The sequence below is a fragment of the Atta cephalotes genome, assembly GCF_000143395.1.
Source record: "Atta cephalotes unplaced genomic scaffold scaffold00003, whole genome shotgun sequence".
NCBI classification, from domain to species: domain Eukaryota; kingdom Metazoa; phylum Arthropoda; class Insecta; order Hymenoptera; family Formicidae; genus Atta; species Atta cephalotes.
The window spans coordinates 575814-601051 of record NW_012130067.1 but is presented as its reverse complement, the minus strand read 5'-3'; the positions used below and the strand labels follow the sequence as shown (position 1 = coordinate 601051).

The following is a 25238-nucleotide window of genomic DNA, read 5'->3' as shown; positions in this document are numbered from 1 at the left end:
TATATATATATATATAAACGAGCAATTAATTATTCATTGCAATGGGACCCTAGCATTTTCCGCAGACATCCTGAATCGATGAGTTTTTAGTTCAAGGCTGTCCAATCGACAGACTTTCCCCAGATTATGTGAAGTAACGGTACGATAATTCTAAATCCGACATCACGAACGTTACTTTCGAGACTTGAATGCGTTGCATGTTATCCCAGAGCACACTCGCTTTCTTGGCAAATGCAGTATCCGCGATAAGATGACTTATTTATGAAATCCAGTCAAACAAGTTCGATCACTTGTACCTGCAAGCTGAGCAAAGGTACAGGCGTGTCCATGACCTCGGCCAAGCACACCGCCAACGTTAACACGACGATCAACTCGCCATACACGTTGGAGAGAACTACCCATAATTGCGAGCTGTAACACAAAATATAAGTTCAAAATTAACAATCAAAAATCTCTTTGAGAATTGCATAAGATCGACTGTACTATATATAGTCTATTTGCTGTTTGTAAATAATTACATTTGCACTGTAAATATTCAAAAAGGTCTTATATCTTTAATTAATATTTAGAAATATTTTCGATTTCGATTATCAGTTTTCAATGTTGAACTCATTGTCAGCAAAAACATAACACTTAATGTAACATTTAATGTAATTACTGTATTGAATACAGTTACTTGCTAAGATAAGCATGTAGTCAAAATATTACCTAAGATCATCGCTACATTTTATTCTAATAGTAAATTAAATTAATATACGAAAATAAGAGCAGAAAAGGAAATCAAATGTAAAATTTTTACGGGAGATCGGGGCTAATAGACTCATTTTTGAATTTCGAATTTTTACAGACAAAATTAAGAGACTTATCGAAAAAATGAATTCTACACCATTACTACATACATTTGACTACTTAATATTTTAATAATAAGGGGAACTGATAATTAATATGAAAAAAATGCATTTTTCTAATGCATTCTATCTGATTCAACTAACCCCGAGACCGGGGTAATTCGACTAAGATTATTAAAATAAGATTAATGTATTTTTAAGCTACATCTTTGGCTACATCTCTAATAAAACTTTTATAAAAATATATTTTAAACACAGACATTCGCTTCGCAGGACAAAACAATACTTCTTTTTGCAAAATTTGTTTCATTTCGTGCAAAAACACGTCGAATAAGTAATCTAGTTTTCGAGCTTGGACATGAGAGAACTAAACTTATAATATTTACGACTGAGGAAAATCTCTTTAAAGGAATAAAGTTTTGAGTAGATACTATAAGAGTCGTCACTAAATGAGTCATATTCTATGCTGTAGTTAGTCTACTATCTCCATTTGTTCATTTTTTAAAAACATTAACAATATACGATATATAACAAAGACACAAACAAAAAAAATCTGTTGGACTTTATTAAGTAAGATCTCTACTTACTATCTAAGTAGAAACCAAATATCTCAGACAATCATATATGATTGTAAAACAGAAACTTTAAGAATAAAAATATTTACTTAGGTGTACGATTTTTTAAAATTGTAGTATAACTTCTATCATAAATGTGTTCGCAACATGTTATAGTAAATTTTAGCGACAATCGCTGCTACATGCTCAGACACGTTTACGTGTGTTTTCTTTTAATGTAGCCTCGATTATTCTGCTTATTCTTATATTCAACTGACTCCGATCTTCCCTACATACAAAATAAACACGCTTCAATAAAAAAAAGAATCTCCGTAAGTGATATATGTATAATGAGATGAAAATATATGAGATTTTACTAGGGTTCCGAATGATCTAGTAGATCTTCGGGCGACCGTGCCCTCGCCAGGATTCTGGAGACCAAGGATCTCGTCGGTGGTGCCGAGGTGGATGCCTGCGCGGATGCATGGTCTTCCTTGTCCTTGATCTTGTCACCCCTACTGGGGCCACCACTCGGCGCGCCCTCCACGGTGCCACCCGTTGTACTTCCGGTCTCGTTTAGGCTGTCTTTGTCGTGCTGCTCATTGCTCGCTGGAAAGATAAAAGAAAGTAATATAAGAAACGTGCGTTCGTATAGTGTATATCGATACAATATTTGGCTGATACGCAGCAGCCGGAAAAGTGGAACCTCGCTTCTTCTTGCTACTTTCTTTCTTTGGCCTGCCGGGTCGCCGGAGAAATGTGTGTAACTTTCGCTGAAAGAATTTATACGTCTATTTCTGTGGCGATAGTGCCCGCGGCATCAAGTAATCACGGATTTGTATTCTCTTGCTCGTAAATTATTAAGGATTACCAAGGGATCATCACGTTCGGCACCTGTTATTCCAATTTATATCTCGGTCTCGAAACGAGAAAATCACACTATGTAGAACAGAATAATATACTGAAATATTGATTAATCTCTCATCGATGTATTTATGCTAATACAATATTGAAAGTCCGAATCATTCTCTTATTGCTTGAATTTTAAAAAGTTGAATTGAAAAGGTCCATAATTTCAATTTAATTAGCAAAATTTTTTTTTTCATGTTTCCATTGTATCATAATAAATTATATATAGACTACATCTCTTAATTCTTTTTTAATTCGAGTTTATTAATCAACTCAACAACGAACGATACATATAAATGTTATTTAATATATTGATTCATGAATGCGAGAAGAGATTTGCATGTCAAGCGAGCGATTACTCGTTCAATCTTATCTGTACAGAGAATGATTTTTTTATATATTATTCTCTTGTCACAATAAATAAAAAATGTAATGCATGCAAAGGGAAATGCTTTTGAAATAATTAAGACAGCTGGCGCGTGCGATGTTGCGTAGTTGGAGCTACACAATAAAAGCTATTCCATTATGTCCTGCCAGAACGTACGCGGCTTCTTCAAGTAAAAGTTTTGGTTCTTCGGCGCGTTAAATAGCTAGCAATTACCGTGAGTGTAGTGCCGTGTAATTAATGACGGCGAAATCAGCAAATTCTTTATCACGCGCGGTTCCATTATATATGTAATCATTTATAAATTTATAATTATTATATTGTTCGTGTAGTGCTAACGCAATTTCACATCGCGAAATCGATTGCGACACATTTTATTTAACGCATCGGTGATTCACACCGGATTTTCCATTTACGCAATTCTGTAAAAAATAATTTTTCTAGTTTTTAATGAAATATGTTATATTATGAAATGTACGTTTTACTTAACAAATGAAATAATTACAAATGTTGTCGCGAACAAGTCGTGAACAAATCATCTAAAATTGCACTGAAAGGAAAGCTTGGCTAAATATGGCGTAGCCATAATTTTTAATTGATTGCAGCAACCATTAAAAATGCTATATCATATTTTACTATCTAATTTGCTGCAGCCAATCTTTTCTTCCAGTGTGTCATTTTATTTACGTAATATTGATCCGACAAAGAATTAGTTAATTCTTGAAAAAATGTAAAACGGTTTTATTACGTGTCGTAATCATTTTCTCTGTTTAATTTTAATTGCAATTTGTAATTACAGTCTCATGATGCGATTAAGACATTTTCAGACAAATTAGAAAGCTTTTAAGATAAGATTAAAAGGTATTACTTAATGCAACTATTATTTTTATTAGTTTTATTTTTGCAAAATTATTACTTGTTCCATTCGTTAATTCGATTTCAATTTCTGCTGAGAAATAGTAATTATTTCAACGAGTGAAACAATATTTATGTGCATGAAAAAATAATATTTCGAAATAGCTATTAAACTAAGCTTCCAATTAGCCTCGATTTTTCTTTTATCTCCCATCGTTTCAAAAGTGCATACGATATTTCGTATTAATTCTTGCGATAGATATTTAATGAACCTTAAAGAATTATGACATTCTGTACAATGTTGATAAGGGTTCGCTTTCACATAATGAATCGCTTAATAAAGTAATCGAGTATTGAGGCTAAATTCTAAGCGAGTAATATTTTTGATGGCCTATTTGCACTGGCGATCGACATTGGCATCGGATAGTGATCCGCAACGAACAGGATATAACAATTATAGTGCGCATAATAATAATAAGTGGCGGTTGCACTCGAGATTGATTAATAAGTTCCTCTTTGATTCGTTCCGTTACTTCCGCGAATGCAAGTCCGGCTGAACGCATGCACAAGCACACTCTTGACGCACTACAATCCTTCAAAAAGATCAACGTTACTTCGTTCCTTCCTCCTCTCCCCGGTCGGCGATGCATCTCTCTACTGCTCGCAGAATCCTCGTGCATAATACAAATTGCAGTGAGAAAGTCACGAGTCAAGAGTCAACGTATGCGACAGCTGGCTAAAAGCGTCACTCGTCGCGCGGTTAACGAGCTTGAAGATCATCGTGCATCCCGGAACAGAGACATGTGTTTGATTCGAGAATGACGCGATAATGGTGCGTTTGGCGCGAGCTAATACAAAGGACGCCAAAAGAGATTGAAGAGGTGAAAGGTACAGAAGACATCGTGAGTATATACTTTGGCAACAATGTTTCGCGATGGATTCTTTACAAAAGCTTAATTCGCTTAATGACGCTGATGCTTATAGAGGAATATTCTCATTTTATACTTTGTGTAGAAAGTAGTAGAAAATTTCTTCATGTAAACCATTATATGTATCTATTTTTTTTATAAAAAGTAAACAAAAGAATTATTCTTTTATTTTAATGTATTTTTTATTTCAGTGAGTTATTCAAATGATCGACTTTATTGATATGCATTGCCAAAAAAGTTTCAAATCATTCATTAAAAATGTCTGCTATATGGAATAAAATCAAACTCATATATTTTATATTGTAATTTAATAAATATTTTTATTGTTTTACTCATTGCTTTATAATGAAATGAAAAATAATTTTAAAGAATTATTTTTTTACAAAATTTTTTACTATAAGAAAAATAGTAAAGAATATTTGGTACTTTTTTCGTCAAAACAGTCACTTTTATATTTAATTATTTTTTTTTTTTTAATTTGAGTAATCTAATTATAAGTTTATTTATTTTTAATGATAGAAAACTCTTTCAGCTTCTAAAACAATTCTGTTTTTAAATAAAGGCTTTATAGTCCATTTTCTTAAAATTATACAGTATTATGTTAATCAATTATGCTAAAATTATATATTTGCTTTCAAATTAATAATAAAATTAAAAAATATTGAATAAGGCATGAAATAAACTTTTAAGTATTTAGTGTTTTATTGTGAACTAGTCTCAAATTTTGTGTGTTTTTTACACTTTTGATGCAACGTATCTAGAGTGCATTTTGAAGATAAAGAGAGAAATCTTTTGAAGAAATCAACGCACGAATAAAAGCAAAAATCATTTGCGTATCAAATCGATTTTGTCATAAAGTATAAAGTTAAATCGCGTGAAACTGTGCATATGAACTTAAATAGAAAAAAAAAATTCATGCAATTGGTCTCACAGAAAGGATATAGCATTAGTGCAGCATAACTCTAATTCCATGGAATCGGTGAAATTAGTATCATTACGTAGCGCAAATTGCTATGTATTTGCCGTGCGCCTGCGGTAAGTATTTTATTCGCACTTGTGGTATATTAAGCCGGTTCTACAGACGCAGATTGTAAATTTGTTGCATCCGGCCAATCTCGAAGCGTCACTTTTAAAATTGATGCATCGGATTGGCTGCAAGCTGCAACCTGCAATCCACTGCATCTTATACATATAATATAACCGGCTTTATGCATCAATTGCAGAAATGTTTATTTCTTATCGTGCTCCATCAACAATGACAATCATCGTCTATAGCGACACGAGTCCCGTAAGGGACTCATAATTTTTATAATTTCCTCGCGAGATTTATCGAATCGATAAGGCCATATGGCGTTCGAAAAAAGATTTTGATTAATTGTTGACGAAGTTAACGGTCGTCCGTATCTTATTCTAAATATGATTTTGAATACGATGAATCGTATGATTTTTATTTATAAAAATTCAATTTAGGTGGTCCGAAAGCAAATTAGGATGTAAAATACAATGTAATCGTACAGCACGTATATTGTAAAGTTGGAAGACCTCACACATTAGGCGGTCCAAAAGCAAATTAGGACACAAAGTACAATGTAGTCATACAGTACGTATATTACAAAGTTGTAAGTTACATCTCACACACACACACACACACACACACACACATACACACACACGCACACACACGCACGCGCGCACGCACACACGCGCGCGCGCACACACACACACACACACACACACACACACACACACACACACACAGAGTTACGACGATGTTATAATAGTCAGCGTTTTTCTAAACAGATTTAAAGTCAATCACAGTTTGAATGATCAAGAGGAACAGTTAGACGCGCTGTCTTACGGTACATTCACGATATTCTAAGCGTTAGCATTTGAAAAATTGACTGAAAAGTACCATTTATAATACTTAAAAATTCTAAGTGAAAAGAAGAGAATCCCTCGTGAAAAGAATTTAGCGACTTGCTTTTCCAAATTAATTATTTAAAAAAATAATTATTTCCATATCTGTGGATTTTAAAAATCGATCATTGTAAAATACTTTCATCGACCATTATTAAATAAATCTCTTAACTTAAATTAAATAAGAATTTCTATATTAGAAAAAATAAATACAATATCTCGCTTCAAACTCAGCTTGAGTTAGATTTAGAAATCGAACAACGAAACAATTCGGTATCGAGCAAAATGGGACTTGAGTGTATCAATGTAAATTCTTAAAATATTCATCAATAAAACATTAAATTTGATACTCTAATCGATCAAAGTGAAAGAAAGAACTTCCTAAATAATCTTTTATGAAAACAAAGCAATATTATTTTGATGGCCAAATCTTATCCTAGATTGCGCTAATCCCAGAAAGCGCCATCGAAAGATTTACCTGTACGTTCGTTACCAGGAAATTATCGTTGTGACAGATCGTCAGCGGCATTGTCATCTATCACTTAGCTCTCGCTAGAACGTTGCAACCGAATAACGAATAACGAGAAGTGCACGTGACGATAACGCGGCACCAAGTGGCGCAGGTAACTCGGCTGCGATCTCGAAGGAGCATCGACTCTTTTGGGGATATCGAACGGTGCAGACGATGGCAGGTGGTGGTGGCTCAGATGATGATGGTGATGATGCGATTTTCTCGTAGCCTCATTTCGCAGCATCCATCAATACGATCGCGTACTCTCGAACACGTTGCTTTTATTTTACTATCTAGCGAGAATGTCGAGAAGATAGCAAACGCCTTGGGGGGCATCGCTCATGTCGCTCTTCAAATCGAACAGGCCATCGTGGAAGGTTCCGCTATTCTTGTGACTCACTTACGCTCGCGCTTCGATGCATCCGATGAGGATGACTTGACAGTGTTTTAAGCGAAACATTGCGCGAAAAAAGATTGGATCTGCGAAGCAAGAATCTGCCACGGGAACATTTTAGTTTTCTTCTTGAATATATTGGAATATATTAGGGCCTCTGTCATCAATCTTCGGTTAAGCTAATCGACGTTTAACTTGCAGTAGTGTCAATAGTCTTCTATCACTGTAGATTTACCTTACTTTTCATCTTTTTCTAATTCTAAGAATCATTAAATCAAATCAAGATTTGATTTAAATCAAGATTAAAATTAAATCAAGATTAAAATTAATCTACATTGGTTGAAATGGACAGGACAGAATCTATATTGAAGAAATAGTACTCAAAATGACACTCGTAGAATGTAATATTTTTAGGTACGTAATAATAAAAAAATTAAATAAATCGAAGACAGACCGAATAGAATAATTAATTGGAACGCAAGTATTGTTTACAGTTCACATAGATCACTATTAGTTAATATCCAGTTATAAAACCCAGTTGTAAACTCTTGGTCTTGCGTGAAACGCAAGATAATCGACTGTGTCTGCGTATTCCAGCCTAACAAATTGCAAATTTAATGAATACCCTCAAAATTTTTGCGTTTGTTTTCTGTGTAAAATACACTAATCACGCTCATTATTACATGCCAATAATATCCGAGAAGGCAAGAGGTTAATCGTCGACCTGGAGCGCGAAACGATCCATTTTAAGGTAAAGAGTTAAATGTCCATTTCACGCGCACGAGAAATATTCTATCATGATCATCTGGGTGGATGTTAGACGATGCGCCCTTAATGCGCAGCAGCCAGAGCAAATTGCTGAGATTAATTTGTCGCGAAGTTTCCTATAATGATCCTCTTAATAGACAAGCCGCCGCCGCGATTACGCGTAATAAGTCTATTATAGCTGGTCTATTATAAGTAGTTACGAGGCAAAGAAGAAGACACCACCATCAGCAGCAACTACCACCTGACACCTGCGAATTATTATGGCAGTGATGATAATGAATGATGCGTGATAGTGTATCGGTCCATTAACGATATATAACATTGATCCGTCAGCTCTTTGGCGTTTAACAGCATTTTCCGTGTCTAATGTCAAGTCATTATCTGTCAATTACTCCGTCTAACAGTTGTGGATAAAGAAGAAGTAATGTTGACATTTACATTTATTTCACACGATATAAGAATCGAATCGAATAATCGATCGGTTGTAGATTAACGCAAATAATGATACAATCGTTTACTGCGATTTTTTTTGCTCGATAAAAATTGAAATTATCGAGGTGATTCTTTGGATAATATTAAGAGAAATTTAAATAATATTTCGCCTTCAAAACGTTAGAATGTTTCAGGATGTATGATCGAAAACTGAGTTTCAAAAGTTATTTTTAATTAATAACTTTATTACTATGTTACTATCATTATATTACATTTTTTTAAATATTAATACTTATTTTCATATTGATGAGATTTCAAGAACATTAATCAATTTCGTAGATATAAAAATATTGCGGTTAACTTTATTAAGAAAATGTTTCATGTTGTGAAAAAAATAAATGCTGATGAAAGAGATATACACATACAAGAAGATAAAAACAGTTTCTTCGCCACAAAATTCATAAATTCTCTTGTGTTCTACTTTCGTTGTCCGTCCCACATTTTTGCATGTGACATTTGACATTTTGTACAAAATACTTTCTTTATTTACATAAGTCGTATATTTAATGTTTATAATTCATATACTTCGCTCTCTAAAAGATGTAATTCATAATTTCAATCCGTGAATTATACACTTTTTTGTATTTCTCTTTTTTTTCTCTACTATCACTCATACACTTCATCTTGTTTCACGTATCTAATCCTTCGAGATACATTTCGTTCGTTTTGCCTGTGTTTTTCAAATTTAATGCAAAAAGAGTTAGATGTCACAATTTTTAATATTTTAAATATCCTAACTTCTTTTTTTATATCTGTATATGTAATATATTTTAATAATATCTATTATATACTGTATAATTTTCCTGTTTTAACACTCATGTTTTAATGTTAAAAGAAAGTAAATTTAATAACATGTATATATGTAATGTATGTATATTTAATAAAATTATATGTATGTTATATATCAAATCGTTATTTCCTATTATATAACTTATTATATAGCGCATCCCGAATGGCCAAATTTCGGGAGCGTATAGGGAATCGACAACTAATGGTAAGAAAAAAAGTTCTTTAGAGAAAAAAATAAGAAAAGGTTAAAAAAAACATAATTAGAAGCAACGAACCCCTAACTTGGTTCGTAGTCCCTTTATTAATTTATTTGTTACTCTTAAAAAAAAATTCAATTAGGAAAAAAAATAATTTCTTTTGAAATAATCTTTTTTTCTTAATTTATGGATAATTATTATTCATATTATATATACAATTTGTATAAAGTTTCTTAGCATGTTATCCCGTACACGTTAAAGATGAAACACTGAAGGTAACAGATGTGCAAAAGCAATTACGCGTAAATACTCGTTGCTAATTAATGAACAAAAAGAACTAGCTTACAAGAAAACACGAAAGCAGAAACCGCAAGAAATTCTTGCGACCGAATAACGTGTCATGTCATCAATGAGGAAACATTTTCGTACGCGATACTGTATTTTAATGACTGCATGCTGTCCTCACGCGATCGTCGACGCGAATTTTATTATCGCAGTAAATTAATTGTAAAAAAGACAAACATAGATGCAGTATGTCGATGATTTTATGGTACTTTATCTTTTTATTTAAAAGAAGAAGTTGAAAGATTTCTCGCGCGAGCTACGTAAAAATATTGATGGTTGGAGGCGCAGCTCGTAAAAACACAAGCGCGACAGCTTCATCATGTCATAACGGAATTGCTTACAATTTAAAGATAGAACTTAAAATAAAAAAAGGATAATATTACTTGAAGAATGTTGATAACTGATTGCTAAATGTTATGAAAAAGTCTAATAATACATTTAGAATTATCTCAAATTTACAATCGTTCATATAAAGTAACGTAAAGAATATTATTTATTACAACGTAAAAATTTCCTTGATTTTTTCCCAATTTGAATCTTCTTTATTTGATGCCGCTTTTACAATTTTCTCGGGCAAATTTATCACCATGCGTATCGTCGTTACTCGCGCGACAGCACTTTACTAGTGATCTAGGTGGATTGTCGATCAGCGATCGAGTCGTTCGACGAAAGAACATCTGTGTCGAAAAGTTGGAAACTGTATAATATGATTATTCGCGAATAGAAGGCACGTGCGTATATATAATATTTTTCGCACAGATGCAATTGCGACTCATTCCGCTGCGCCGCCGTGCTGCGAGAAAAGTGGTTAACTGTATACAGGCCGGCGGCGGTATTCGGCGATGCAGCTGCATCATCTAACTGCAGAAAATCAGTTATGTGTAACAGTGACTGAGGATTGTCAGGAGGCTTTTAGTAACGGTGGCGTCATATGGCTGACAGATTGAAGCTATGCGACGATTAATGGAGTCAGGGCATGATGTTGCTTGGAGTAGAACACGAAAGTAAGTTACAGCAGCCGAAGAGGAAGTGCTCGAATATCCCATCCGTTTCTTCCATATATATGTTTAATCTCGAGATAATTAGCTAATTTGTCTGTAACAAGATCCCCTATTCTCTTATCACTTTTCATCGACTTTCCGCTAGTGAAAGGATTGCAGTATAAACTCAAGTGTGTTAATTAATGAGCAGTCGAGCACTTGATAGGTATCTAATTAGTTATTTCTAATATCTGCAGAGTGGTCTATGACTTATAATTACGTAATCAGGTATTTTTATTTTTTAAGTATTATTAATATTTTTGCGGAAAATAATACGAGGATTCGCATTAAATTTTATATTATTTTACATTTAATTGTCGGCAAAGTTTGGTTTCCAATTAAAAATTTAAATCGAAATAAAATACTTATTATTGTTTGATGTATTCCTGTTTTTATATCATTATTGCAAATGAATTTACGGAATTGTCAAATGCAAGAACTTTTTTCGAGTCTAATTCTCTTTAAATTATTACGTAAGATTATATTGCACATTATTCAAAATTATCTCAGTCCTCCACTTTTCATGCTCGCATCGATCGTATGTTATCAAAGTGAAGTTTTCTCTCTACGACACACGGAGGAGAAAACGATTCATGGCACAGTGGAATGACCTCAAAAGTTATGTGCAAGGATAATAGATCTTTTCTCCTGCTCGCGCTTGATTTTTACGCCTTTGGAGTCGTTGAAGAATTACAAAGATCCGTGAGAAGACAATGGAGTCTGAAGCGGTTATATCACGTATTTCGTATTCCCGTTAATTCCGATGGAATAACTCATGTACGCTTGCTATGCATACTTTCTAATTTCCTCGATACAAATCTACTCGAACGCCTCGCTCCAAGGAGATATAATGCGAGTGTTCGTATGAAGAAAAAATCTCGACCGATCAACTTATAGGAAACAAACAGCGAGAACAGATGCGAATAAAATTAAGAGCCGCGATAATGAAAAGCCTGATGACACTGATCGTAAAATTGCTGATTGTACTGGATGGTAAAAGGTGTGTAAAAATCGTAAAAATGGTGAAAGTCGTGAGCGGCTCGCGATTCATGTGATATATGCTGCCGCAGCTGTTTTACGGCGGCTGTGCCGAAGAGTGGTTCATATCGAACCATTTAATGAGAGATCTTTCGAAAGAAAGCAAGAACAAATTGTACTTGATTAGAAAGCTGCGTATGAATACTCATTTTAACTCTCGAACAATGAAATATTTGGAGAATACAAAAAATCAATATCATTAATTAATTCTTTAACGTCACTGTGGAGACTAAATTTAATAATGATTTAATATGTGAGCTTTTTTAAAAAGAAAAACAAACAATATATTCCGAATGCTTTACATTTACTCGTAAGAGTGTAGAAAGTCTAAAATTCGAAAACTGCTGTTGTGCTACATTCATATGCAGAGCAATGTAAAACTTTTGGATTATAGAGATACGGTCAAGAATGACTCAGCCATAATCCTTCGAAGTGTGCGCGTAGAGAAGTATACAAAAATTTCGAGTTATATATTTCCAGTTAGTTTTTTAATCTTCCATATTTTTCCATAATCTAAATTTCAAATAAGTAATTAAAAAAACTAAAGTGTACGAGAAGAATTCATTTTTTTAATTAAAAAGTTCACAAAAAGATTTCTCTAAAAAAGAAAAATCGTTGAAATTTAATATCTTCAGCACGTTATTGCTGTCTGAAACAGAACATTGCTATTTTGTTTATCTTCTTTTGAACTGCTGAAAGTTCGAGGTCTCTCATCCCGTAGAATCTAATTTTAAACTCGAGCAAGACAATTCACCGTTCGAATAAGACAGGCAGGATAGACAAATGTATAGAAATGCAGTTCTAATCGAATGTTGACCTAATCATTGGTTCACAACGTCATGACGAAGTCATGAACCACACGTATTAAGAGGCCGATATGTATGCATACCTAGTACTATCTACCGCTATTCGAGTCCATTTTATCGGACAATACCGTAAGATACGTGTTGTCTTGCATATCGAATGTGGACGACATACCTACTTTGTCGAATTATACACCGTTATCGTCTAGTTGATCACTTTGTAATTTCGCAACGTTTTAAACGCATCTGATTATAATTTACAAATAAGCAAGAGCTGCGATAGAAAAGAAGAAAGCAACTGTCAATTCACTTATTTATTTATGTATTTATTCCCACGATACAACAGATTTTAATAGCTGAATCCATAATTCGCAATAACGAAAGTATTAAAAAAAGTTACAATCGTAATGTATACATATGTTTTATATGATGACTCGTATTTTTGACCTTTTCATTTATTGGTTTTTTGCTTGACAATCTCAAGCTAAGAAATTTTACATATTTTAATTTATCTTTTTAAGTACTAAACTCCGTTTTGAATATAGTCTTTTTCATTTATTTGTGTATTATTTTAATTAGTATTATTTATTAGAGAGTATTTCTATTTTAATTGCTTAGCAATAAATAATTCAATAATCATAAAATTATGAAAATTCTCAAATATCTCGCGAGATTGTTGTAAGAGATTTTCTCACCCCATTTCTCCTTCATTGACGTTGTCGAGATTGCAGATACCGTATCTGGTACATCCACCGCGCATTCTTCTTTACTAAACAGAATCCCTTCGACACAATCCGATTTATTCACTTTCGTTACTGATTCTCGTTCGTTCTTCCAATCATTATTCTCCATCTTAGCGATATCTGTCTTCGTTTCCATGAAACCAGACAGGTTTCGGATATCCGGTACTAAGGTCTCCTCGTCATCCTCCCTGATTTTCCATTTCGCCCTCTGACGATGCTCATCTTTGTTCTTTTCTTCTTGTACTCTTTTACTGGCGGAATTCATTACCTCTTCAACAAGTTCCTCCTCTTGCAGCATATATTCTCTCCTCTCATTAGGGTTGCTATATATCCTATAGGGACCCACGAGACCTACCACTCCTCGAGGCAATGCTACCAAGTTCTCCTGATCAGGCCAGCTATTCTCGTACCCTGAATGATCGAAATACATTTCCAACGAATTCGAAAGGGACTGTTTAGGCGTGTCGTAGAGCCACTTTCTCACTTCGACTCGCCTGGACACGTCTTTATGGTCCAGTTGCTGTTGCTCGTGCCTTTCGTTGGGATCGATGTCGCGAATCTTATCTACAGATCGAATCACCTCCTCGTTCGCTTCGGAGGGCGTTTCTAACAACCGCACTTTCTTCGGTTTTCTTACCACGCTGTAAAGAGTGTTCTCATCCTCGACTTCAAGAATCGACGACGCTTTATTTTGAAATGATAATCTATATGGTAATTCTAGTTGTTCGTTTTCTAGATTCTGGTTTGATTCATCCTTCACCGCGCTGATCAATACGATCTTGCTGTGGATATTCGGAGGAAAACTTTTCGTTGTGATATTCTCGTTGCTATCCAGAACACTATAGATCGACTCACGCGTCGCCGTTTGAATCCATTTGGGTCGTTTGTGATGTTTCGAGGTGCTATCAAGGTCCGATGATTTTCCATCGATGGTCACCGTAGAAATGCTAGCTAGCTCGGCCACCATATTGACGAATTCTTCGTTCGACGGGTCGTACCGGATATCACGCATTCATCGATCGTGACCGACGATTCGAGATCGGAGTACCGTTAAAAATGACATAAGATTGATATTAAAAATGACACAAGATTGATCACCGATTTGCGTAAAACAGAACGTTTCGTGTGATGAATTCTTGATGCTACAGCAAGCGCAGTTTTGAAGAAATTTGCGATTTTTTGGAAAAATTAAACTCAAAAACTATTACTCATTTCAGATTTATGCGAAAAATTTGAGAAAGTATATAAAATTAATTTGTCATGAATTATGCTAGAATACAATCTTTTTTCTTTTATTTTCAATTTAAGATACGATCTTCCATCTTCCAATCTTACAATATTGACTGCATTCGGTTAGCGCGCTATCTGCGTTATTGCATTATTTTATCTTTGATTTACATCAAATGAAGATAAAATGATACAAAAGCGCCGATTGCGCGTTTTCCTTCGGGAAACGCAGTCATAATTATACAATAAAATAAATTTTTAATTAAAGATCATGTTTTTTTATCTCTTGACTTTATTTAAATTCTTTCTCTAAAAGAAAATTAATTTCTTTAATTCCTTCTATTGTGTTTGAAATTAAAGTATAAAAGTGTCCTAGATCTTTTTTTGAATTTTAATCCTGAAGATCACATTGCTTACCTTTAATTTATATGAATATGAAATTGATCAAGTCACAAATTTTCTCAATTTACGATACGTATATACATACACAATATACATGATGATAATCTTTAGTTATGAAAATCACTATCTTTAGCTTTTTGTTTGTTAATGTTTCAAATACTTGTTGTTCGAAACTAAGAACAACGAATGCACCGGTTCGCACGCAAAAGGCAAATGGCAGTCAGTCACTTTAGTTTTAAAGAAGAACAATACCGCAATACCATCGCCATGGTGGCCGGAGGTCGATGGGATGGATGTAGTTCTCGCTCGTGATCAGATTCGTGATCAAGTTCATGAAATTCAAATTCATCCATTTAACAAGAATTATACTTTAACTTATATACAGAATAATGAGGTGAATAAATTGATATGTAGAAAAAAAATTACCATCTTAAGAAAAGATAAAAGAGTTACTTCTCGAAAAAAAAATTTGTACCGAATTATAAAACCCAAATAATATTATTTTTATTGTACTAAATAAAAAAATAAAACTCAAATGGTACTACTTTTTTATTATTTACTTAACTCTAATGATGTGTATCATTTATATATAAAAGATTTGATATCAATCTTACTATTAAGCCCCGTACCAAATTAAATCCCGTACCAAATTAAATAAAGAATATAATCCAAGTGATGCTATTTCGTAAATGACGCGCAATAGAAGACGAAGAGGAGGGATCATCATAACAGCCCACATCAGAGTCTATTACCGTGCCCTCTTCATTAATTTTAGTGCACGCTCTACTATTGTCTAGCTCACAAAGACGATCATTGCGCGTGCGATAATGATATCAGGCCAAAAACACTGAACAATGTCACAACATTGACCAGGCAATCCACATCAGCAAATTAATATCAACTGACAGCTAACTCCAGAATCTCTTTTCGCACAGCAATTACTAACGATGACGCGCATTTACCTTCTAATCTTCTGTTACATTTCTAACCCTGCACTAAGCGAACCGTGAGTACATTTATTTCAAGAAAAAAAATGTTATTTTTCTACTAACGCTGAAAGCTAAAGAGATTTCGGCTATCGATATAAACTTTTACTAACTTAAGAAAATTTAAGTCTTATTGTGAGTTATCCTTTGTAACGTACGTATATATTTTACATTGCAATATGATTTTGTGGTGATATTTTTTGAAGTTAATCAGATTTTTTTCGAAGAAAGAAAAAAAGAATATTAACAGAAAAAATTATGTTTCATATTTAAATGTTAAAAATATTTCATGAATGATTTGTCAGAAGAAGGCTATGATGCTTATTCATGCGTCAAAAGGTTTGTTCGCGTCGTATACTCCAACATACTTCCCTATCATAGTTTCTACTTCAATGAGTGAAAAAGAAAGTAATCTCCGTTTTTCATTTGATCAGAGCTCTTTCGAAATCTTTTGATCCATCCCATAGTTCGTGATTTAACGTTTCGACATCTTCTCACTCCGAAGGAAGTTTCTTGCCTCATAACAGCTTTTGTGAAACTCGACTGCAATTGTCGTTAGCCTGCGCGCTTTCCAAAACTTCACAGACGCGAGCTTCTTTCCGTAGAGCTACGTGGCTGATACAGGGCGATAAGTTTACCAAGGATGAAGTGATGTCTCGAGTTATCCAGCTGGAGAGCTACAAGTCATACTTCCCGGTGAACAGTAGAGCAGAGATGTACTATAGAGCTCGACCGGGCAAGCTCATTCAGTGTGTAATTGCCGCGTCTGTCCACGGGCAAGGCCACGTGAGCGTCGTGGAGGGCGGCTACAGAACCAACAAGGTTCGGATTAATTACACGATGGAAAGCGGCAAAGCAGACGTCTTTTATGTTTTTATACAAATCGTGAAGAAGGAAACGTTGATGTTCGTTAATGAGAACTCGAGATTAGGCATCGTTTACGGACCCATGAGGAGTTGGACCCTCGCGGAAATACAGGATTACTTTCGCAACAATTCCGATATTTTTCCATCGTAATAGAATACGTCAACTTCGATTTTCTTTTCTTTTTTTTTATAGAATAATAATAGCTTCTTATAAAAATATTTCGAATTACTGGCTGATCATTAATTAAGCTTATAATTAACTTAAACGATTTTTAAATTCTTTCAAATCAAGTTTCTCTGAATTACTGAGGATTGAATGTTTATGTATCTATTAACAATTTAATTACTAAAAAGTGACATGAAATTATATTTTTAAAAAATCTCATTTTATTTTGTGATGATGTGAAATTAAACCTTTCTTTCGATTTTACATTATAAGAAGAAATCCGATTTTTAAAAGTAAATTAACTCGATATTAAATGAATAAAACATAAAGCAATCTCCTATAATTTTGTTTATTTAAAATGTTATTAAATATAAAGTGTAAAAATGTCTGAGAAATCGGACTTTTTAGAACGGAATTTTTACAACGCTTTTTATAGATTATTCTGATTAGTTTAACTGAAGAAATTTTATTTTACGAAGCTTATAGCGGTTCGAGTAATTGAAAGTTCCTATATATTTATCGTCAGCGAGATTCTCATTTGCAACAAATAGCGTATCATTTTATCTCCTCATATACTGGCAGAACAACCATGTAATTGCGCACGTCTTCCCAGTATAATTATGCGAGATAAGATATGCATTAAGCATGTAAGTGAGATGTCTCACTTTTTAAAATATACGTTGCAAAATCAATCAATATTCTTTAGAAAGCTCTTTCATTCATTAATATTACGTAAAACGTTTGCAAACGTTTCGTATTTTTAATATTCTAATTTATTTTTACTCTACATTTGTTTATAAAACAGTAAATTTCTCTTTAACTGTAATACAAGACTCAATTAGATAAAAATGACATAAATAAAGGACTATGAGCTTAATAGTCTTTTTATTACAAATCAAAAAAATTATTTTCTATAAAGCTACGATCTTAACTGTTTATTATAAATTTATTATAAATTTAAAGTACCTATAAAATAGTGATTTTTATGTATTTTATTTTAAAGTAAAAGAAAAAAATTGTATATTGTTTCTACTTGTATAGTTTTTTAAAAAATAGAATCCTTGATTTCTCAAAATCTGTGACGTAATTTTTATATTCTTATATTCATTTTCAGTAGCTAAAAATATACATAAAAATCATTATTCAAATGTTAAAAATAGGAATCTTGTAAATTAATTATTTAATTTAAATTATTTTTTATTGTCTTACAAATAAATTTCTCTATTCAATTTTATTTTTGGAATAAGAGTGACTTATTAACAATATAATTTTTCATATTCTCACGCAACATAGAGAGAAAAATCTGTCGTTGAAGAATTAAAAAACACTTTGACGTATAACAGCGAATAATTGACGCAAATGGATCATTCATTTTTTCCATCTTTCCGACAGCCGTTAGTTTTCACGTTCCATCTGTTATAGCAGAATACTTGGCCATGTGCGAACATACAGAGATATTAATTGTGAAAGTAGTTCGCAATTCGTAACTAATAACTGCCAGCGAATGTTGGATTCTGCCGAGAGGATGTTTAATAATTAATCACCATAACGAACTACAACTTTTCGGAATATTGCTCGATTTAATTACCACGTTACATTGCAACGCAATCTAAATTTCAAGCAATTGTAATTATTAAAACGGTGGCCATAGTTGTGAGTTTCGCAAACAATTAATCAAAATTTTAAATGCAAATAATTATAATTGACTGCAAATTCTAATATTGGTTTCGATCTCTGATCTTGAGATCCTTTTCAATTTCAATACACACAGTTGAAAAATTTATATTAATACATTTTACTCAAATAGTCCATCAAAATTTGTGTGTTATTTAACTCAAAATGAATACGTTACATGGTATAAAACATTTTGCATTTGTGTCGGAAATGATCCATTCAAATGAGAAAAGATTCTGATGCAGTCAAATCCAGTGCAGTAATAAAAAATAAACTTTTTAACTCGAACGAAAAATTATAGACATCATAATGTATGATCGATGAAACTTGCAATGTTCATAACAATTTTATTAATTTACGATAAAATAATGTCCGTGACTTTGTGATTTAAAATTACAATAAATAATAATAATAATACATAATGCATTACATATAAATAATAATTAATAAGTCACATAATTATGGAAGATTATCATTTCTTTTATTATGTAAACATAAATAATTTCATATTTCATTTGATATTTCTTTTTTATAACAATGGGAATAGAGCCCAATGGAAGAAATATTAAGAACAAGAATAAGTATTAAGATTTCAATCTATCAGGAACCAGTACTGTTATACTGTTACACTAGTTATACTGGAATATATAGTTTTTGAAACAGGTTGAAGTCTTAATATTTATTCTTATTTTTAATATTTCCTATATTGTGCGTAGTGCCTTAGATTCATACAAAGTAGTCTGTGTCTTGTAAGTGAGATTCGATTTCAATTATTAGAATTTATGCACTAATTTATGAAAAAATATTAATAAAGTCATTGAAATCTAAACCTAATCAATAAGACAGCTTTACGATGAAATGTCAATTTTCGCTTCTGCTTCGCAGCTTTTCAAAACTTTGAGCCAAGTGAAACGGAAATTTTTGCTCAATGTTCGCAGCCTGTTTCGTCGGATCCACTTAGGTGATCCATTCAATTACGCACGAGTGATCACGAGTAATCGGGCTGTTTCGAAAACAAGAGTTGGAAATAAGAGCCGTGGGCAGGCAGCCGTGTAACAGATAGCAACACGGTGCGTGTCCGATCCTTTTCACTTCCGTGGAAAAGAAAAGGGAAAGCGCGGCTGTTATTGTAGAATTAGAATAAGAAAACTTGATGTGTTTTTTTTTATCAGAAGATTCTGTAGACGTTATATATTTGAAAAATGAAAAGAACTTTAAAGATATTCTAAACGTCATTAAAATCATTTCGCGAAAGAAAAATAAAAATATTTTAAATTTTTTAAGAAATTCAGATTTTTTTATTGTCATCAATTAATTTTATCGTTACTTTAATTTCTTATTTATGAGAATAAACGAGTTTTATATATAAATCTGATTTTAAGAACTGATTAAAGATTTTTTGTATTTTAGAAAGAAATTTAATATGATTTTTTTCTTTAATAGGAGAGCCTATAAAAGATTTAATCTTTATTTTATTTTATTTTATTATCTTTGCTTTATTAACAGATATTGAATTTTTTAAAAGATGTAATCCTTGGAAAACTTTATTCTTAGAAAACTTTAAAAAAAACTCAAAACATGATATAGAAAAAATTTAAGAGAAGAACTAAGAAATATAAAGAGTAAATTTGAACATTTTTAATTATTTTTAAAAATAATCCTAAAACTTACTTAAGAAAAATCTAAAAAAAAGCTGAAGAAACTTAAAGATTTTCCTTTAATATCTTTAAACCTTCACTTCACTTAAAATAAATTTCTCAAGGAAAATTTTTTTCTCCCTAAAAAATTGTTGCTAACTTTTCTTCAGTGTCACATACATATATGTATATGTTTTGTGAAATATTTATGACAAAACGCAGCAAACAAGTTGACGTTATTTGTAATTTTGATATCAAAATAATGTCATTAACATCAATTTGTCTGTTGGAAGGTACTGTATGAAAATAATAATAATTATTGATAAAAAAGTTTTATACAATACCACAGTAAGTAAAAAACATTTCGGGTATATCATATTGAGAATGGCACCAAAGGGTTAAGATCAGTAATTTCAAGAAAATTAATTGAAAAATCATTTCATCAACTATCAGTGAATGAGGTCTTACCCGATGACTTGCCGGGGTTGGATTCCTCGATCGGCTGCAAAGTTCGCGACATCATCGCCTTAATTTCTTGATTTCGTCTTACTCTTCAAACCAAAACGAATACCGCGCTACGGTGCTTGCGAACCGTGATGAGACGTTTGTAAAATCTCTATCGACGTCCATCAATCCATTGAGTTCCGTGTCAAGTCCGACAGATTCGCCGTGACTGCGTGTCGCATTTTTCATGAGCGTACATTAACCGGCACTGATTAATATAATTGATTATAATTAGACAAACGAGAGATCCTTTGTGATGATGATGATGATGATGATGTAGCAGTAAAATCCAAGCATTGGTGACGTAGTGATTGATGTTTCTTTCTTCGGATTACTTGAACTTATTCACGATAGTATAAATAATGATTAACGGTAATTAATAGAATTTTTCAATGTTACAATTTTTTTGGAGAGATGTGAATGTTTCTTTTTCAGTAATTAGTAAAAATAATATATAATATTTGTCGGTTATTATGAAGGAAATGAAGATAATTATTCCAAATTTGACTTAGAAGCTGCTTTAAGAAATTTATTGAGGTTCATAATTCAATAAATGAGAATAGGTTAAAATGGATTGAAATAGATTCAAATTTTCAGAAATATGTTTTCGCGAACGTCAAAATGAATCCTTTTCAATCTGAATTTTTTTTTCCATTTTATTCCGAATTTGATGAAACATTTTTATGCTTTTCAATCTAAAGATAATATCGGTTTTTTTCTTTGTCTCGTGAATACTTTTCAATTAAAAATTTTGAATAGAAAATGTAGTTTTTCAATCCAATTGAATAAAAAAATTTTTGTTATTTAAAATACTAATTCAGACAAGTAAAATTTTAATCTGTTTTAATACAATTTTCTCGTTTATGGGAAAAAATAATATTTAATACATACACACATACACATATATATAAATTAAATTTTTTGTTTAAAAATTTCGCTTTCTTCTTTTTTATATAAGTAATGTGCCTGATTCTTTTTTTTTTTTAAGTAATTATGCCAAATTTCACGAGAAGACAATTATTCTGGATATTATAATTTATTTCAATCAATTCATATTCCTTTTATTTTATATAAATGGACAACCTTTATTTGTTACGAGTATATCTTCTATGAAATCAATTCTAACTTTTTTTCTTTTAATGTAGAAATGAGCCTTCAGAGAGAATACATTTTTTTTTTTCAAGAAATTAATTCGATTTTTATCAAAACATCTATTCTTAATACTGAGACATACTTCGCAACCACTTCTGCTTTTCTCCCAAAATACTCGCTAAACACTGTAAGGCATTTTTCTCTGTTTCTTCGCTTCTTCCAAATATATTCTCTTCTCCGGGAAAAAAAAAAAAAAAAAAAAAACAAATTAATACATTTTTTATTTTCTAAGAAAAAACTTTTCACTGATTTCTTTTCGTCTCTCCTGAGGATATACGTCTTAGATTCGATTTACGGCAAATGCGGAGGATGCCGGGCGCGCAAAAAGCGGATAGATCGACACCTCCAATGGCACGTGCACGACGATTCGCACGTCACGTCGCGTCACTTCACGCAAGTCAACATGTAACCGACTGAAGCACTTTGCGCGACTCCGACACGCGCAACTGCGCGCGGCTTCTGCGGACTTTCGAATAACGGGTTGACGGCTTGCCTAGCTATGAGAGAGAAGACCGCGTGAGAGTTACGTCGGCTACACATCGACCGGCACTGCGTCGCTCCGGTCTCCGGAACATGGCCCCCAGCGGCTTCAGCTTGGACCCCGCTGTGGAACATCCTCTTGTGATCCTCCGCAAAGTGGGAGACGAGAGTCGCAGAGATCTCCTCCCTCCATCCTTATTAGCGAAAGAATTTCTCAAGAAAGGAGAAAAAAAAGAAAGAATCAAATATATGAAGAAAGAAGTGAAAGAATTCATTATTTTTGTGTTGCAGGAGCGACTCGAATTGTTGCTGCTACTAATTCTTGCGGGACTGACAATAGCGTAGGAATATATTATGGTTGCGTTTCGTTGTACTTAATGTTCGCAACGCTCGCATACATTATTTCATCCTTGTTTAATATTTTATAATAACAAGGATGAAATGAGCGTTCCGAATTAAGTGGAAAGCATACATATTGTATATTAGAATTTTTCATCTGCTATGAAAAATTTAGAGTAAAAAGAAACAAAAGAAATTTAGAAATAAGTATAAAAAAGTGTGCGCGAAAATATTTTAAAAATTCGCTGCATACTGCAATTGAACTTGTATGACACTTAGGTAATACTTAGATAACAAATAATAACAATCTTTAGCAGTCAGTTCGTTCGGTATTCGATTCATAGATAGGTACATGTATATTTGGATCAATATGATGTATCTCGATAAATTTGGTTGTTTTATAAGTTAGCAGGACAAAATGAGCAGAATCAAATCTAACTAATTTTTTTGTTGTTAAAAAATTGCCAAAGAAAAAGATTTGTTACCCTGCAGTTTTCCTAAAAAAAATTATATAATAAAAATTATAAGTTATAGAACAATATATGTATATAGAATGATAAATTACAATACTTAAATTACAATACAATACTTAACAATAACGTAAGAGTTTATTAACTTATGTTACTATTAAAATCCAATTCAAATCCATTATTTGCGAAATAAATGTAATAAGTAACAATAATAAATCTGTCAAAATATAAGAATAAAGCACAAAAAAGAGTTTGTTGCCTGCTTAAATTTAATACTGAAACATAGTCTGAATGTTGCTCTTACAGCCGGATATTAAGGCCACGTTGATTGATCAAAAACTCTGATTAATTTTAATCGACAGTTAGTCAATTGGAATTGGTCAATCGCATCTACCGTTGACAAATGCTTTCTGTAGTATTAAAATAATGTAATATGATTTAAATAAGATAATTAAGGAAAATATCGATGTTAAATTTTATTTGCACTCTCTCTAATTCGTAAAATTTATTTCTACATATACGCATACTCTTTTAGCGTTAATTGAGTATGAAGTTCAGCATTTTCACAGTGAAAGATATAAAATCGTCAAAGATACAAAGTTGTTTCAAAATATACTTAAATTATTTATATTACCGAAGTTAATTTGTACCTAAATAATTAATTTTAATTAATCTTAATTACTTAGTTACAATTAAATTACTTAATTATTTGAATTTATATTATTTGTTACACTCATTCAGTGAAGTTAGTCAGACTTGTAATTTGATAATTTTCTTACTTATCTTAAATAAATACAAAACTCTTGTAACAATAATGGAAAAATGAAAAATCATTGCATTCATAAATCATCTCCTTAAATTCCAATTATATTTAGAATTAAAATTATTTGTCACCTATTTGTGTTCACTTGTCTTCACTTTCAATCATATATCTATATGATTCGGTCGCGATTTTCTTCGAAGAATATTTTCTTCTTCATGTAATTGTTCATGAATGTTCGACAGCAATTTGTCACTTTTTTTTTGAGCCAAAGCCAGAAAATCCCATAATTGCAGCCATTTCATCAGAAGGTCCTGCATCATCCTCGGATAATTCCTCAATTTTTCTCTTCTTATCCTTTCGTTTTTCTTTTCTATACTCTTTGATTTTTTCTTCCTAATAACAGAAATAATCTTGTAAAAAAATTACATAATGTGCGCGCGAAAAAAGTATTTAAAGAACAATTTTAACCAAACCTCTTCCTTCAGCTCCTTTACTCTTTGTTCCAAATCATAATCTTTCTTTTTTTCTTCGAGTTTCTTTTTGTTTTGTGCAAATCTTGCTTTAACCTGCTCCAATGTAGATCGCTCTATCTTCATGGACATACCAAGATTACGTTGATCTGATTAAAAATTAAAAATTATAATTAAAATGAGAAAATATTTTAATTCTATTATAATTTATGAATTATTTAAATTTACGTTTTGTCCCATTGATATGGTCCAAGAAATTGATTGAATCTTTGACAACACAGTCGCAAACATTGCAGTAGTATCTGTGGATAAAAATATGAGAATGATGTTATAATTATGATCAATTACAAATTTTGTGCACAAAATTAAATATATTACAAAAATATAAAATATTGTATAATTATACAATATTGTAATAATTATACATACATTCAACTTTAATAGACAGTATATAAATAATTAGATAGTATATAAGAAAACTATATATTGTTCTATAAGTATATATATATATATATATATATATATATATATATATATATATATATATATATATAGTAGTAAGTAAAACGTAAAAAGTAAAAGTAA

General features: G+C 32.1%; 3 protein-coding genes across 3 annotated transcripts in view; 1 reads left to right on the top strand and 2 right to left on the bottom strand.

The window, feature by feature from the left end:
• LOC105624489 overlaps window positions 1-14484 on the bottom strand; it is a 17935-nt gene extending 3451 nt beyond the window's left edge. The window contains exons 1-3 of the mRNA XM_012205851.1: window positions 13470-14484; window positions 1780-2011; window positions 297-411 (exon numbers count right to left, since the gene is read on the bottom strand). Coding sequence (XP_012061241.1) covers window positions 297-411; window positions 1780-2011; window positions 13470-14484 — 1362 coding nt within the window. The remainder of the gene's footprint in view (window positions 1-296; window positions 412-1779; window positions 2012-13469) is intronic.
• A 1941-nt stretch (window positions 14485-16425) lies between these two features.
• LOC105625702 lies at window positions 16426-17149 on the top strand. Its single transcript, XM_012207026.1, has 2 exons — window positions 16426-16471; window positions 16638-17149. Exons 1-2 carry the CDS (start codon window positions 16426-16428, stop codon window positions 17147-17149), a joined length of 558 nt encoding a protein of 185 aa, XP_012062416.1.
• Window positions 17150-24432: 7283 nt separating this feature from the next.
• LOC105624500 (zinc finger matrin-type protein 2) overlaps window positions 24433-25238 on the bottom strand; it is a 2080-nt gene continuing 1274 nt past the window's right edge. The window contains exons 3-5 of the mRNA XM_012205862.1: window positions 24882-24955; window positions 24657-24802; window positions 24433-24576 (exon numbers count right to left, since the gene is read on the bottom strand). Coding sequence (XP_012061252.1) covers window positions 24433-24576; window positions 24657-24802; window positions 24882-24955 — 364 coding nt within the window. The remainder of the gene's footprint in view (window positions 24577-24656; window positions 24803-24881; window positions 24956-25238) is intronic.

Coding starts and splice junctions, on each gene's coding strand:
- LOC105625702 (XM_012207026.1), top strand. CDS start 16,426: ATGATTTGTCAGAAGAAGGCTATGATGCTTATTCATGCGTCAAAAG. Junction 16,472..16,637: donor GCTTATTCATGCGTCAAAAG/GTTTGTTCGCGT, acceptor CTCACTCCGAAG/GAAGTTTCTTGCCTCATAAC.